We start from the raw sequence: 17,368 nt of genomic DNA on the forward strand, positions 1-17,368 counted from the left end.
GATATGTCATAGCAAGCAGCACAGGTTCACCATCAGATTCAGGTGTATATGTCATAGCAAGCAGCACAGGTTCTCTGTCAGATTCAGGTGGATATGTCATAGCAAGCAGCACAGGTTCTCCGTCAGATTCAGGTGGATATGTCATAGCAAGCAGCACAGGTTCACCATCAGATTCGGGTGTATATGTCATAGCAAGCAGCACAGGCTCTCTGTCAGATTCAGGTGTATATGTCATAGCAAGCAGCACAGGTTCTCTGTCAGATTCAGGTGGATATGTCATAGCAAGCAGCACAGGTTCTCCATCAGATTCAGGTGTATATGTCATAGCAAGCAGCACAGGTTCACCATCAGATTCAGGTGTATATGTCATGGCAAGCAGCACAGGTTCTCCGTCAGATTCAGGTGGATATGTCATAGCAAGCAGCACAGGTTCTCCGTCAGATTCAGGCAGATATGTCGTGGCAATCAGCACAGGTTCTCCGTCAGATTCAGGTGTATATGTCATAGCAAGCAGCACACGTCCAGCGTCAGATTCAGGCAGGTATGTTGTGGCAATCAGCACAGGTTCTCCGTCAGATTCAGAATTATATGTTGTGGCAAGTAGCACCAGTTCAGCGTCAGATTAAAGGGGTACTCGACTGGAAAACCTTCTTTTTTTTTATTAACTGGTGCCAGAAAGTAAAACAGATTTGTAAATTACTTCTATTTAAAAATCTTAATCCTTCCAGTACTTATCAGCTGCTGTATGCTCCACAGGAAGTCCTCTTCTTTTTGAATTTCTCTCTGCTGACACCTCTGTCCATGCCAGAAACTGTCCAGAGTAGAAGCAAATCCCCATAGCAAACCTCTCCTGCTCTGGACAGTTCCTGACATGGACAGAGGTGTCAGAAGAGAGCACTGTGGTCAGACAGAAAAGAAATACAAAAAGAAGAGAACTTCCTGTGAAGCATACAGCAGCTGATAATCCTGCCAATACTTAAGATTTTTAAATAGAAGTCGTTTACAAATCTGTTTAACTTTCTGGCACCAGTTGGTTTAAAAAAAAAAAAAAAAAAAAAATTATAATAATAATAATAAGTTTTTTTGAGTGGAGTACCCCTTTCAGGCAGATAGGTTGTGGCAGGCGGCACAGGTTTAGTGTCAGGTTCAGGCAGATAGGAAGAAGAAAGGGAACTAGAGGAGGAAGGCCGGGGCACACGGGGGAAGATGGAGCACTGATTGCGGCCAAAGGCTGTCTGGGCATGCTGGGAGTTGTAGTTTTGCAACATCTGGAGGTCCACAATTTAAAAACCTTGGTTCTACAGCAGTGTTTCCCAACCAGAGTGACTCCAGCTGTTGCAAAACTACAACTCCCAGCATGCTCGGACAGCCAACGGCTGTCCGGGCATGCTGGGAGTTGTAGTTTTGCAACAGCTGGGGTCACTCTGGTTGGGAAACACTGCTGTATTGACACCTCAAGGCTCCTCAAATCAACCTGTCATAAAGGTTTTGGGAGCCTCGCTGAGCCCCACAGTCCCCCCCCCCCCCCGTGTTGTGGCCTCCAACAATGAGATTTCTCAACATAATAGGAATCAATAATAACGAATATTTCTAATTAGGGGCTTCACCAATTTATGTTTTCTTTTTGGAATAATCAATATTATTGAGGATCTTTCTGACTATGAAGGAGAATGAACATCCAATTCTACCTAAATCTTCTACCTTCTAGTAACCGTCCCCGATACCTATAAATATCACAGGCGCTTTTTTGCTTATTTGCTCGGTAAATGATACTTTGTAACCTGGAGATGAAGTAAACAGATAAGAGAACGTCGCTGCCGTCAGTTATGGACGAGGTAAAGGAGGAGAAGAAAAAGAGGACATAGTGTTATATAGAGAGGTGATAGCTGCAACTACAGCACACATGTGATAGGCTATCCTTCATATAAGATAGAGATAAGGCTATCCTTCATATAAGATAGAGATAGGTATAAGGCTATCCTGCATATAAGATAGAGATAGGTATAAGGCTATCCTTCATATAAGATAGGGATAGGTATAAGGCTATTCTTCATATAAGATAGAGATAGGTATAAGGCTATCCTTCATATAAGATAAGCATAAGGCTATCCTTCATATAAGATAGAGATAGGTATAAGGCTATCCTTCATATAAGATAAGCATAAGGCTATCCTTCATATAAGATAGAGATAGGTATAAGGCTATTCTCCATATAAGATAGAGATAGGTATAAGGCTATCCTTCATATAAGATAGAGATAGGTATAAGGCTATCCTGCATATAAGATAGAGATAGGTATAAGGCTATCCTTCATATAAGATAGAGATAGGTATAAGGCTATTCTCCATATAAGATAGGGATAGGTATAAGGCTATCCTTCATATAAGATAGGGATAGGTATGAGGCTATCCTTCATATAAGATAGGGATAGGTATAAGGCTATCCTTCATGTAAGATAGAGATAGACATAAGGCTATCCTTCATATAAGATAGAGATAGACATAAGGCTATCCTTCATATAAGATAGGGATAGGTGTAAGGCTATCCTTCATATAAGATAGAGATAGGTATAAGGCTATTCTCCATATAAGATAGAGATAGGTATAAGGCTATCCTTCATATAAGATAGAGATAAGGCTATCCTTCAATTAAGATAGAGATAGGTATAAGGCTATCCTTCATATAAGATAGATATAAGGCTATCCTTCAATTAAGATAGAGATAGGTATAAGGCTATCCTTCATATAAGATAGATATAAGGCTATCCTTCATATAAGATAGAGATAAGTATAAGGATATCCTTCATATAAGATAGGGATAGGTATAAGGCTATCCTTCATATAAGATAGGGATAGACAGAAGGCTATCCTTCATATAAGATAGGGATAGGTATAAGGCTATCCTTCATATAAGATAGAGATAGGTATAAGGCTATCCTTCATATAAGATAGATATAAGGCTATCCTTCATATAAGATAGGGGTAGACATAAGGCTATCCTTCATATAAGATAGGGATAGGTATAAGGCTATCCTTCATATAAGATAGGGATAGGTATAAGGCTATCCTTCATATAAGATAGGGACAGGTATAAGGCTATCCTTCATATAAGATAGGGATAGACATAAGGCTATCCTTCATATAAGATAGGGATAGGCATAAGGCTATCCTTCATATAAGATAGAGATAGGTATAAGGCTATCCTTCATATAAGATAGAGATAGGTATAAGGCTATCCTCCATATAAGATAGGGATAGGTATAAGGTTATCCTTCATATAAGATAGGGGTAGACATAAGGCTATCCTTCATATAAGATAGGGATAGGTATAAGGTTATCCTTCATATAAGATAGGGGTAGACATAAGGCTATCCTTCATATAAGATAGAGATAGGTATAAGTCTGTGAGACTATTCATAGTATTCTGAATATTGGGCAGACTAGATGGACAAAATGGTTCTTATCTGCCGCACATTTTATGTTTCTATAAACAATGGTTAAAGGAGAACTCCGGGATAGAAAAACCTATCGCTTATCCTAAGGGTCCAAGGGTTATCCTAAGTGTCAGATCATGGGGGACCAGCGGTCGGACCCCTTACAATGTCCTGTACAGGGCCCCTCCTGAATGCAGCATGTCGACCACCGCTCGAATTGGCCAAAACGCCCCCTCAATGTATCTCTATGGGAGAGTTGGATATTCCCGAGGACAGCGCTCCGGCACTTCCATAGAGATGCATTGAGGGGGCGTTTTGGCCAATTCGAGCGGTGGTCGACACACCGCATTCAGGAGGGGCCCTGTACAGGAGATTGTAAGGGGTCCGACCACTGGACCCCCGCCCCCCCCCCCTTATCCCTATTATTAGTATAGGGCATGCGTTTTTCAAGTGTACCTGTTGCTTTAAAAAGCTTTTTGTGCAAGAGGCCTGTCAGAAGTTTTGCTCAGTTGGGTTCATACTCCAACCGATGGCTAGAACGACTGGAAGAGAAGCGTGCAGCTGAATGCTTCTCTCCGATCTCTGTGCCGGCATACGAGATAATCACACCTTGGTGGGAAATACCGACATATCCGGTAATCATGTGATCCGGCTCCACCACAATACGGATACCGGATTAAATGAACCATTTCTAATTCTTCCAGCCTAGATGGTGGCCAAAGGATAATCCATTCATGGTTCTGATTCATGGAATTTATACAAAGACATTTAGTGACAAATGAATAAAAACAAAAGGAATTCAACATGGAAGGAAACACTTTATTGTGCAGAGAACAAGTCGGATCCATTCTGCTCCGAAACATTATATGAAGAAGAACCTAAACCTGGGTCGGATCCATAATTCTCCCCAATAACAGAACGGTCTTCACTTGTTTATTGTAAACCAAAGCAAAGAATGGCCGATCAATACGCAACTCCAGAGCTTTAGGGAGAGTAACGCCGCGTGTGACCTCAGCGCCGCTGGATTCTGTAGCATTCTCGGCAATCTTCACCTGAGTCTTGTGGTAAAGCTACAAAGAGTAAGAAGAGTCCAGTCATATATACCGTCCCTGTGTACAATGATATAACTACTATAATACTGCTCCTATATACAAGAATATAACTACTATAATACTGCTCCTATATACAAGAATATAACTACTATAATACTGCTCCTATATACAAGAATATAACTACTATAATACTGCCTCCTATATACAAGAATATAACTACTATAATACTGCTCCTATATACAAGAATATAACTACTATAATACTGCCTCCTATATACAAGAATATAACTACTATAATACTGCCTCCTATATACAAGAATATTACTACTATAATACTGCTCCTATATATAAGAATATAACTGCTATAATACTGTCTCCTATATACAAGAATATAACTACTATAATACTGCTCCTATATACAAGAATATAACTACTATAATACTGCCCCCTATATACAAGAATATAACTACTATAATACTGCCTCCTATATACAAGAATATAACTACTATAATACTGCTCCTGTATACAAGAATATAACTACTATAATACTGCCTCCTATATACAAGAATATAACTGCTATAATACTGCTCCTATATACAAGAATATAACTACTATAATACTGCTCCTATATACAAGAATATAACTACTATAATACTGCTCCTATATACAAGAATATAACTACTATAATACTGCTCCTATATACAAGAATATAACTACTATAATACTGCCTCCTATATACAAGAATATTACTACTATAATACTGCTCCTATATATAAGAATATAACTGCTATAATACTGTCTCCTATATACAAGAATATAACTACTATAATACTGCTCCTATATACAAGAATATAACTACTATAATACTGCCTCCTATATACAAGAATATAACTACTATAATACTGCTCCTGTATACAAGAATATAACTACTATAATACTGCCTCCTATATACAAGAATATAACTGCTATAATACAGCCTCCTATATACAAGAATATAACTACTATAATACTGCCTCCTATATACAAGAATATAACTACTATAATACTGCTCCTATATACAAGAATATAACTACTATAATACTGCCTCCTATATACAAGAATATAACTGCTATAATACTGCCTCCTATATACAAGAATATAACTACTATAATACTGCCCCCTATATACAAGAATATAACTACTATAATACTGCTCCTATATACAAGAATATAACTACTATAATACTGCTCCTATATACAAGAATATATCTACTATAATACTGCTCCTGTATACAAGAATATAACTACTATAATACTGCTCCTATATACAAGAATATAACTACTATAATACTGCCTCCTGTATACAAGAATATATCTACTATAATACTACTCCTATATACAAGAATATAACTACTATAATACTGCTCCTATATACAAGAATATAACTACTAGAATACTGCCCCTATATACAGGAATATAACTACTATAATACTGCTCCTATACACAAGAATATAACTACTATAATACTGTCCCCTATATACAAGAATATAACTACTATAATACTGTCTCCTATATACAAGAATATAACTACTATAATACTGCTCCTATATACAAGAATATAACTACTATAATACTGCCTCCTATATACAAGAATATAACTACTATAATACTGCTCCTATATACAAGAATATAACTACTATAATACTGCTCCTATATATAAGAATATAACTACTATAATACTGCCCCTTTCTTGGCCCCACCACTTACTATAGAAGCTTTCAGTCGGGGGTGTTTTGAGATCCCGGTTAGGTCTGCGGAGTCACTAAAGACGTCTGTGACCCCCATGCGAAGGAGACCATAGTGCACGTTGATCTGTTCTTCCAGTGATATCTTGGGGATGTAGAGATCCAGCAGACTGAGGATGGAGGATATAACACAGTAGTTGTAATACACAGGTCACTACTCCAGGCGGTAATGTAGCCTTCAGGTTGGTCACTCACCTTGTCCTCGCCTCGGACATGTAACTGTCTATAAGTTGTGCAGATAACTTTCTCTCCACTTCGTAAAGACTCACATTTTTCGGCACAATAATAAGTAGGACAATCTGGTCGGTGTATGGAACCTCCACCATGATGGTGGTGTCATCCTTGAAGGTCCGGTACTGACCCACTCGGTGCATCATTTCCACATTGATGGTGTTCATCTGGTTCACTATGAATGGTGCCCGACGTAGCCCTTGGGATGTGAAGGGGCTGTTCCATTTTGCTAGTGGAATAAAAGGAGAAATGATATAGAACAATGTCAGACGCCAAGATCCGGGGCCTGGAGATAAAGCCCCTTAGGACCGTCTACGGACGTGGTCTCAAACTGTGGCCCTCCAGATTTTGCAAAACCTTAAAGGAGAACTGTAGTGGAATATAACTTATCCCCTATCCGAGGAATAGAGGATGAGTTATAGATCACGGGGGACAGACAGCTGGGACCCCAGCGATCTCCTGTATGGGGCGGCGGCAGTCCACAGGAAGGGGGCGTTCCGTCCCCGCATGACGCGGCGGCCACACGACCCCTCCATTTATCCCATAGAGATACATGGAAGGGGCGTGTCTGCCCCATAAAGTGTCTGCCCCATAAAGGAGATCGCGGAGGTCACAGTGGTCGGACCCCAAGCGAACTATAACTTATCGCCTATCCTTCGGATAGGGGATAAGTTATATTGCACTACAGTACTCCTTTAACTCTCAGCATGCACGAACAACCGAAAGCCTGTCTGCCTTCTCCAGGGGATCCACACTGTCCCCGAAAGGTAAATCAAGGCTTCCCTTTTATCTTATCCGTTTGTGCTGTGGTCTTCAAACTGCACTCCTCCAGATGTTGCAAAACTTCAACTCCCAGCATGCCCGGACAGCCGTTGGCTGTCCGGGCATGCTGGGAATTGAAGTTTTGCAAGGTCTTGAAGGCTACAGTTTGAGACCACCGATCTAAAGGCGGGGCTACCAGACTATTCAGTAAGGGGAGTGGGGCAGGAATTGGTAAAGAGCATCAGGGGCATAGCTATAGAGGGTGCAAAGGTAGCAGTTGCAAGGGGGCCCCAAAGCACATCTGCCCCATAAGAGACACAGTATCATAATTGGCACCTGGGACCCTATTGCACATTTTCGGCGGTGAGCACACCATATGGACCATCATTGTTTTTGGATGGAAACCCCTGGCACTGATGATCACCCCACATCACGGCGCAGTTCCTACACATATCTATGTGTATCTAGAACTGAACCCCTATAATGGGTCCACAGAGGAGTCACAGAGGGAACTGAAGCTACTGGACCCATTATAGGGGTTTGGTTCTAGATACCCACAAATATAAGTAGGGACTGCCCCGTAATGTGGGGTCAACACCAGTGCAAGGGGTTTCCAGGGAAAAACAATGATGGTCCATGGGGTTGGTCCACCCCTAAGGCCATCAGACTCAATCGGGTGGATTGACACAGTATCCTACCTAGGAGATACACATTAGTGTGGTGACAGCGCCCCCCCCCCCCCCCCCCCCCCCGACATATGCATCTCTTTTACTTATGCTTATTTTGGGTCCAGTAGTTTTGGTCTCCCCTCACCATTGAACCTTGCATAGTCCAGCAGAACCATCTTTGTCTGGTCGTCCAGGTCGTTGATCAGATCTTCCATTTTGCCATCGGTTTGGCCATTGACTTCTTCGTTGATCTCCTGCTGGGCATTTTCTGGGTCTGTAAAGTCAATGCCCTGGAGGGAGACGTTGTAGTAGCGGGCCATGTCCTGCTTGTACTTGGAGGAAGGTTTGATGGATTTCTCCAAGAAGAACCAGTTTGAGATCCCGAATTCTGCATTTCCTTCTTCGGTTGTAAGTTCTGCAAGGAAGTTCTTGTAGTCCTCCTTCAGGATTTTGTTGGCTTGGCTATCGCTCAGACACATGGCCCTCAGAATCTGCTGGCGTGTGGAGGATCTCGCCCCAAGAGCCAACATGGCCAGGGTGGTGTAGGTGCTGATGGGGGAGATGAGGACATTGAGTGGGGGTCTCACAGGCATGGCGGACACAACTTTATAAAGTGTGATGGCGAACTGCATACTGGCCTCGGGTAAGTTGTCGCCTTCCCCTTGACCATTGCAGTAATCCTCCTTTAGATGGTCATGTGGGGAGGCGATGGTCATGGAAACGGACAGGAGGAGGAGCAGAGGCCACATCTTCTGTCTGAAACATAAGAACAGAGTCAGCGCGGTATGAGAAGGTTGGGGCTCAAGGAACTTTCTCCAGCTGCTGTTTCCCCATCTGGTCCTTCAAGCCTATGCCAATGAAATGTAACCATCGTATAATGGAACATTGGCAGCGGTGTACAACATGGGGCATGTATTGGGCACACATAGCAGCTGGACAGAATTTACTAACAGAGTCATATTAGTAAATTCCAACCAACTGTTATGTGCAACATTGCGCTGGCATTTGCCGCACAAAACTACTGGAATGCAGCGTGCTGGGCGCATGGAGTATATAAGTAGCAGTGCAAAGCAACCCTACTTATCTCCATGGTTGTACAGTACACATCGGGTCATAGGAGCTCAGAGTTCCCTCACTTCAGAGGAGTCCCTGCTCAGAACGGGTCTCAGAAAAGGCATACATTGCGTGGGGCGGGTACAGATGAACCCCTTACATGCCGTGGTCAGATCGTGAACACTGCATCTGAGGAGTCTCTGTGTGCACCATTAACTCCATTGACATGATCACCGGTGCCAGTTGGTTTCCATAGCAACTGGAGGCCTTGTGAAGACCTTGTGAAGACCCTCAGACCTGCCATGGGTGCCTGGTGGTTCCTGAGAGGCCGAATACACTGCACTATAGTATTAGTTCAGTGTATAATACCAGAGATCTGCTGATCGCTTATTAAAGGGGTACTCTGTAAATTACTTCTATATAAAAATCTTAATCCTTCCAGTACTTATCAGATGCTGTATGTTCCACAGGAATTTCTGTAATTATTTTCAGTCTGACTACAGTGCTCTCTGCTGCCACCTCTGTCCGTGTCAGGAACTGTCCAAAGTAGGAGCAAATCTCCATAGCAAACCTCTCCTGCTCTGGACAGTTCCTGACTTGGACAGAGGTGGCAGCAGAGAGCACTGTGGCCAGACTGGAAAGAACTACACAACTTCCTGTGGAACATACAGCATCTGATAAGTACTGGAAGGATTAAGATTTTTATATAGAAGTAATTTACAAATCTGTTTAACTTTCTGGCACCAGTTTATTTAAAAAAAATAGTTTTCCACCGGAGTACCCCTTTAAGTCCACTTGCGGGACTTGTAAAAAGTAAAAAAATAAAATATATATAATTTTTCAATGTAAATACAATAATATGTAATAAAAAATATATATTGTAACATATTTCTTATACATAAGACATAAAATATAATAATAATATATATAATAATAATACACATCCCTCCAAGCAATGAAATAATTGTATTATTTATCCCAAACATTGAACACTGTAAGAAAAAAAGACAGAAAAATTAATAAATAAAAAAAAGCCAGATTGTTTTTTTCTCAGAAAAACGGAAAAAGAAAGCCATGAAAAAGTAATTTGATTTTCCAAAATGGTACAAAATATAAAGTACGAAAAGAAAAAAAATTCTCTAAATTCTTGTACTGGCAACACTAAAATGTAAAAAAAAAAAAAAAAGAAAAAAAACCTCCATAATTTGCTAATTTGGTTTCATTGTCATCGTACTGACCCACAAAATAAACCTATCATGTGATTTTCTTTTTACCATTTGGCGAGCAGGATGAATTTAGAACTTAATTTTAAAAAAAAAATGAAAGCAGAAAATAAAAAAATAAATTAAAAAAAACGCTAAATTAATTTTTTCCCCATTTCCCCTGCAAAAAATAAAATAAAAATATTTAAAGGGTACCTCTCATCAAATAAACTTTTGATATATTTTAGATTAATGAATGTTGAATAACTTTCCAATAGCATGTTAATGAAAAATATCCTTCTTTCTATTGTATTTTTCCCGATCAGTCCTGGCAGCAAGCATTTCTGACTCATGCTGGAGTCCTAAACACTCAGAGCTGCCAGCCTGCTTTGTTCACAGCCAAACAGGCTGTGAACAAAGCAGGCTGGCAGCTCTGAGTGTTCTCCTTTGTGAACAAAGCAGACTGGCAGCTCGTAGTGTTTAGGACTCCAGCATGAGTCTGAAATGCTTGCTGCCAGGACTGGTAGGGAGACCCCTAGTGGTCATTTCTTCAAAGTGGCAAATTTAATAGAAAGAAGCATATTTTTTAATAACATGCAATTGTAAAGTTATTCTGCATACATTAATCTATAATATATCAAAAGTTTTTTTGATGAGAGGTACCCTTTAAAATAAATTTGCCTAATAAGATATATAAACTAAGTAGTGTCATTAAAAATAGTAAAACCTGTCCTGCGAAAAAGCGAAAAAAAGAACAAAATTTATTTTCCCCCATTTCCCCTGCAAAAAAAAAAAAGTTAAAATAAATTTGGTTAATAAGATAAATAAACTAGTGACATTAAAAATAGTAAAACCTGTCCTGTTAATATAATGTAATAATATTAATGTAAATGTAAACAAAAATAAACATATGTGGTATCACCACGTGCGTAAATGTCTGAACTATAAAAATATAATGTTAATGAAACCGCACGGTAAATGGCAAAAAATAATAATAAAAAGCAATCAAAAAGTCATATAAAAACTAAAATGGTACCGATAAAAACTTCAGATCATGGCACGAAAAATGAGCCCTTATACTGCCCCGTATGCAGAAACATAAAAAAGTTATAGGGGTCAGAAGAGGAGGATTTTAGGAATACTCATTTTCGTACAAAAAGTTATAATTTTTTTTTTTAAGTAGTAAAATAAAAGAAAACCTATAAAAATTGGGTATCCTTGTAATCGTCTGGACCTACAGAATAAAAATAAGGCATCATTTTTACCGAAAATTAGAAACGGAAGCTTGCAAAATTTGCTAAATTCATTTTTGACATTATAAGGTGTAATTAAAGGGGTATTCCAGGAAAAAAGTTTTTTTTATATATCAACTGGCTCCACAGAAAGTTAAACAGATTTGTAAATTACTTCTATTAAAAAATCTTAATCCTTTCAATACTTATGAGCTTCTGAAGTTAAGGTTGTTCTTTTCTGTCTAAGTCCTCTCTGATGACACGTGTCTCGGGAACCGCCCAGTTTAGAAGAGGTTTGCTATGGGGATTTTCTTCAAAACTGGGCGTTTCCTGAGACACGTGTCATCAGAGAGCACTTAGACAGAAAGGAACAACCTTAACTTCAGAAGCTCATAAGTACTGAAAGGATTAAGATTTTTTAATAGAAGTAATTTACAAATCTGTTTAACTTTCTGGAGCCAGTTGATATATAAAAAAAAGTTTTTTTTCCTGGAATACTCCTAAAGAAGTGTTTTTCAACCAGGGGGCCCCCAGCTGATGCAAAACTACAACTCCCAGCATGCCCGGACAGCCGTTGGCTGTCCGGGCATGCTGGGAGTTGTAGTTTTGCAACAGCTGGAGGCGAATTGGTTGGGAAACACTGCCTCAAAGTAAACATGTCTTTATTTAAAAACAATTAAAATAAAAAAAACCCTCTTTTGCCATGTTACAGAAATATGTTAAAAGTATGTTTTTTCCACAATGAATAACATAGAGTGATGTCATCCAGACCTTGATGACTTCATAAGCTGTGAAAAAGCCTAAAAGGACCAGAATGTAAATGTTAATTTATGATCCAAAAAAAATAAGTAAATTTCAGCGTATGTTAAAAAGGTTACAGAAGTTTTTTATTTTTATTTTTATTTTTTTTATTGTACAGGAATGACGTAGAATTTTTTTTTATAAATATAAATAAAAAAAATTGAAATTGTAAATAAAGAAATAAAAATATTTTTTAAATTAAATAAATAAATTAAAATAACTAAATTAATAAAAAAGAAATAAAGTACATTCAAATAAATAAACAATGAAAATAAATAGATACATCAATTAATATAAATGGATACATTTAAAATAAATAAATTAAAAGAAATAAATACCTAAATAAATAACATAAATAAATAAAAATATGTCAGCATAAAATATGCCCACACCATAAGTTAGCACTTATCATTAGCATGATGCCCCATGTTTTTAGTTTTTTTTTTTTATGTTTATGTTACGTTGGTATTTTTGTTAAAAAACCCAATAAAATTGTACTGACACTATTTGGCGTCTAAACCCTGGACTAAGACCATAGAATGAGAGTTCCCCTTTAATGAGCAAGAAGATAATTTTTTTGCATAAATAAAATTTATATTTTGTAAAATTTTGGCAAAAATTTTAAGTAGCAAAAAAACTAAAAAACAAACAAAAAAAAAACACAAATCACAAAGCAAATTAAACAAATATCTCACTTACTCCTCGTGTCGTCGTCTTCATAAAAACTGAGAATCTGGATATTTTTGATATTTATATTGCTGGTAAACATGGCCGCCTTATCTGACCTATAAATATATCATGACGACCTGACCCCACGAGGAGAGTGTTACCACCGCCAGAGAGGGTTAATAAGTAACGCCTGGAGCAATGGGATATTAACCCCATAAAGAATCATGCCAGGATATTTATTTATTTATTCATGTTTGCTTATATAGTGCTCCATAGGCTAATATTTAAGGATAATGTAGAGGTTCTTGTGTATACTTTGTGCTTACCTGTTTTACATCATGTGGCAGGCGTAAGTTTACCGCCATACTGATTCCTATGATAAAACAGAAATGACTACACTGCATACATTTCCCATGAATCCTCTGGCTTTGCAGAGAGAGGGGGTAGAGTCTCATCACTGCAATTCACCTAAGGAGACCAACCTAATCACCTGACTAGACTCCAGCAACTAGAAGCCTAAACTGCTGGGACTCATACATGGGTTGGGTACAGTTTGTGCAGTTTTGATGCGTTTTCTTATTCAAAGTGCGTTTTTTAGAGAAATGTTTAAAAAAAAAAAAAAGAAAGTGATTTGACCTATCATCATAATTGTGGTGTTTTATGAAGATTTGGAAACTGCAGATACAACTAGAGGGAAGGTATGTTACTACTATATATATATCCTGATCCCTTAGAGATAGCAGCAGTATACAGATAGAACCGGAGGAGAGGTGTATAACTACTATATATCCTGATCCCATATAGATAGCAGCAGCAGTATACAGATAGAGCTGGTCAGGAGGTGTATAAGTACTATATATCCTAATCCTATAGAGATAGCAGCAGTATACAGATTGAGCTGGAGGGGAGATGTATAACTACTATATATCCTGATCCCATATAGATAGCAGCAGCAGTATACAGATAGAGCTGGTCAGGAGGTGTATAAGTACTATATATCCTAATCCTATAGAGATAGCAGCAGTATACAGATTGAGCTGGAGGGGAGATGTATAACTACTATATATCCTGATCCCATAGAGATAACAGCAGTATACAGATAGAGCTGGAGGGGAGGTGTATAACTACTATATATCCTGATCCCATAGAGATAGCAGCAGCAGTATACAGATAGAGCTGGAGGGCATGTGTATAACTACTATATATCCTGATCCCATAGAGATAGCAGCAGCAGTATACAGATAGAGCTGGTCAGGAGGTGTATAAGTACTATATATCCTAATCCTATAGATATAGCAGCAGTATACAGATAGAGCTGAAGGAGAGATGTATAACCTCTATAATTCTGAACAGATAAAAACGTTTCTGCCTGTCAGTTTTTATGGGCGATGCTTAAAAAACAAACATAAATAACCATTTGTTTTCTTTTACCTGATGCAGTAGTACAGTTCTATGAATGATCTTTAAAGGGGTACTCCGGTGGAAAACATTTTACTTTTATTTAAATCAACTAATGCCAGAAAGTTAAACAGATTTGTAAATTACTTATATTAACAAATCTTAATCCTTCCAGTACTTATTGGCAGCTGTATACTACAGAGGAAATTCTTTTCTTTTTGGATTCCTTTTCTGTCATGACCCCAGTGCTCTCTACCGACACCTGATGCCCATATCAGGAACTGTCCAGAGTAGGAGAAAATCCCCATAGCAAACATATGCTGCTCTGGACAGTTCCTAAAATGGACAGAGGTGTCAGCAGAGAGCACTGTGGTCATGACAGAAAAGAAATCCCAAAAGAAAAGCATTTCCTCTGTAGTATACAGCCGCTAATAAGTACTGGAAGGATTAAGATTTTTAATAGAAGTAATTTACAAATCTGTTTAACTTTCTGGCACCTGATTAAAAAAAAAAGTTTTCCACCGGAGTACCCCTTTAAGTGTCCACACACCTTCATGGTGCCCTCCTCAAGGAGCCAACACCCTGCTGTGTACTGATGAGGGGCAAGAACACCAAAACAGCTGTCTACACACGGGTCACCTCTTCATGGAAAGTTATCTGACTTGGTTAATTAAATCCCAAGTCATGTTCCGAGGCTTCTTAAAGCAGCAAAAACATTGGCTTTAGGGGAAAGCTATCTCTAAAAGGTGGCACCAGAAAGTTGCTTTGCATATCCTTCTTCTCAGAGAAGCATTGTTGGTCTGTAAGTCTCTTCAGATATTTATGGTGCTCTCCTCAAGGAGTAACATTCCCCCTGTAGTTCTAAAGTTCACTCTAGACCGTCTCCGATTGGGGCAGAATAGAAAGTCAGAGGGTAGAAAAAATAAGATTTCACATCAGTATGAGACAGATTTATGTTGTAGACATTCTCTGGCTAACTTCACGTGTAACCCTTGGGATTACCGTACATTAACTGAAGTGTCCAGTAGATGGACCAACACATGAACTAAAGCTGGGAGGTGGAATTTTGTAATATGTGCTGGTCGCCATCTTGAAATGCTAAGTCTAGCAAGGGAAAGCAAAGTGAGCGGACGCAGAGGGAAGAGGTTACAAAGATCTGCCCCAAAGAGTGCAGCAGCAGCTGAGAGAGACTGGCTGGTGAGTTGGAGAGATCAGAACTGATTCCACTACAGCCTGTGTGAGCAGTAAGAGAAACTGCAGCTAGACAAACCAGATGACTGTTGGTGTAAGGGTAAACTCAAAGCCCTACTTCCCCGTCCCACAATAGGGCACCCTGTCTTCATACAAAAACTAAAGGCCTTGAGGTCTGATGATGGAAATTCACAGAGTTCAGCCTAATCTCAGTGATGCTGCAGAGCAGGAGTTGGAAGGGCCCCATCTCTTCTATGTGCACCAACAGCTGTTAGAGTGAAGATCAGGGTGCACCACAGGTGTGTGTGGGTAGGTGGGTAAGGGAACCATATATACACATTGCTTTGTTTGACTCTACATCATTCTATACTGTATTATGTCATGCGTGAGTCTTCCTTTTCTTCATGCAATATAAAGTTTGTTACATTGGGTTGTGTCAGTCTAAGATGTTCTCAGTGGGACCACAAGTCCCCACCCCTGACGCTGCGCTTGGTGGAGTCACTGCCGCAGACGTACGCAGCTCCCAGGAAGAGGAAGCTCAGGATCAGCACAGAGAGGTAACAAGGGTAAGGGACCCCAAAGACACATGGTGTTTGAAAGACAACAGCAAGTTTGATGTCATCAAAGAATGTTAAAAAGAGAAAGAAAAGAGGAAGCAAATAGGACAGAAAGGGAGGAGGAAGAAAGGAAACAATGAACGGATAAAAGAAGGAAGTGAGACGGAAAGAAAAGAGGGAGAAGAGAAGAAGAAGGGAATACAGGGAAGAAGAGTAGAGAGGAGGAAAGGAATACAGGGAAGAAGAGAAGAGGAAGGGAATACAGGAAAGAAGAGATGAGGAAGGGAATACAGGGAAGAAGAGATGAGGAAGGGAATACAGGGAAGAAGAGAAGAGGAAGGAAATACAGGGAAGAAGAGAAGAGGAAGGAAATACAGGAAAGAAGAGAATAAAGGAGGAAGGGAATGCAGGGAAGAAGAGAAGAGGAAGGGAATACAGGGAAGAAGAGAAGAGGAAGGGAATACAGGAAAGAAGAGATGAGGAAGGGAATACAGGGAAGAAGAGAAGAGGAAGGAAATACAGGGAAGAAGAGAAGAGGAAGGAAATACAGGAAAGAAGATAAGAGAGGAGGAAGGGAATACAGGGAAGAAGAGAAGAGAGGAGGAAGGGAATACAAGGAAGAAGAGAAGAGGAAGGGAATACAGGAAAAAAGAGATGAGGAAGGGAATACAGGGAAGAAGAGAAGAGGAAGGAAATACAGGGAAGAAGAGAAGAGGAAGGGAATACAGGGAGGAAGAGAAGAGATGAAGGGAATACAGGGAAGAAGAGAAGAGGAAGGAAATACAGGGAAGAAGAGAAGAGGAAGGAAATACAGGGAAGAAGAGAAGAGGAAGGAAATACAGGGAAGAAGAGTAGAGAGGAGGAAGGGAATACAGGGAAGAAGAGAAGAGGAAGGGAATACAGGAAAAAAGAGATGAGGAAGGGAATACAGGGAAGAAGAGAAGAGGAAGGAAATACAGGGAAGAAGATAAGAGGAAGGGAATACAGGGAGGAAGAGAAGAGATGAAGGGAATACAGGGAAGAAGAGAAGAGAGGAGGAAGGGAATGCAAGGAAGAAGAAAAGAGAGGAGGAAGGGAATACAGGGAAGAAGAGAAGAGAGGAGGAAGGGAATACAGGGAAGAAGAGAAGAGAGGAGGAAGGGAATACAGGGAAGAAGAGAAGAGAGGAGGAAGGGAATACAGGGAAGAAGAGAAGAGAGGAGGAAGGGAATACAGGGAAGAAGAGAAGAGAGGAGGAAGGGAAGAAGAGAATAGAGGAGGAAGGGAATACAGGAGAGATGAGGAAGGGAATACAGGGAAGAAGAGAAGAGAGGAGGAAGGGAAGAAGAGAATAGAGG

The 17,368-nt window shown here is 39.5% G+C and overlaps 1 protein-coding gene across 1 annotated transcript; it reads right to left on the reverse strand.

Annotated features, from left to right (window-relative positions):
* Nucleotides 1-4,251: 4,251 nt before the first annotated feature.
* On the reverse strand, nt 4,252-9,215 carry LOC130295742 (serine protease inhibitor A6-like). The gene is made up of 5 exons (XM_056546805.1): nt 9,142-9,215; nt 8,074-8,684; nt 6,463-6,727; nt 6,230-6,377; nt 4,252-4,503 (listed from the first exon to the last, which is right to left on the reverse strand). Exons 1-5 carry the CDS (start codon nt 9,207-9,209, stop codon nt 4,312-4,314), a joined length of 1,284 nt encoding a protein of 427 aa, XP_056402780.1. The 5' UTR covers nt 9,210-9,215; the 3' UTR covers nt 4,252-4,311.
* Nucleotides 9,216-17,368: the final 8,153 nt, after the last annotated feature.

This window comes from Hyla sarda, chromosome 11 (assembly GCF_029499605.1).
Source record: "Hyla sarda isolate aHylSar1 chromosome 11, aHylSar1.hap1, whole genome shotgun sequence".
Taxonomy (NCBI): domain Eukaryota; kingdom Metazoa; phylum Chordata; class Amphibia; order Anura; family Hylidae; genus Hyla; species Hyla sarda.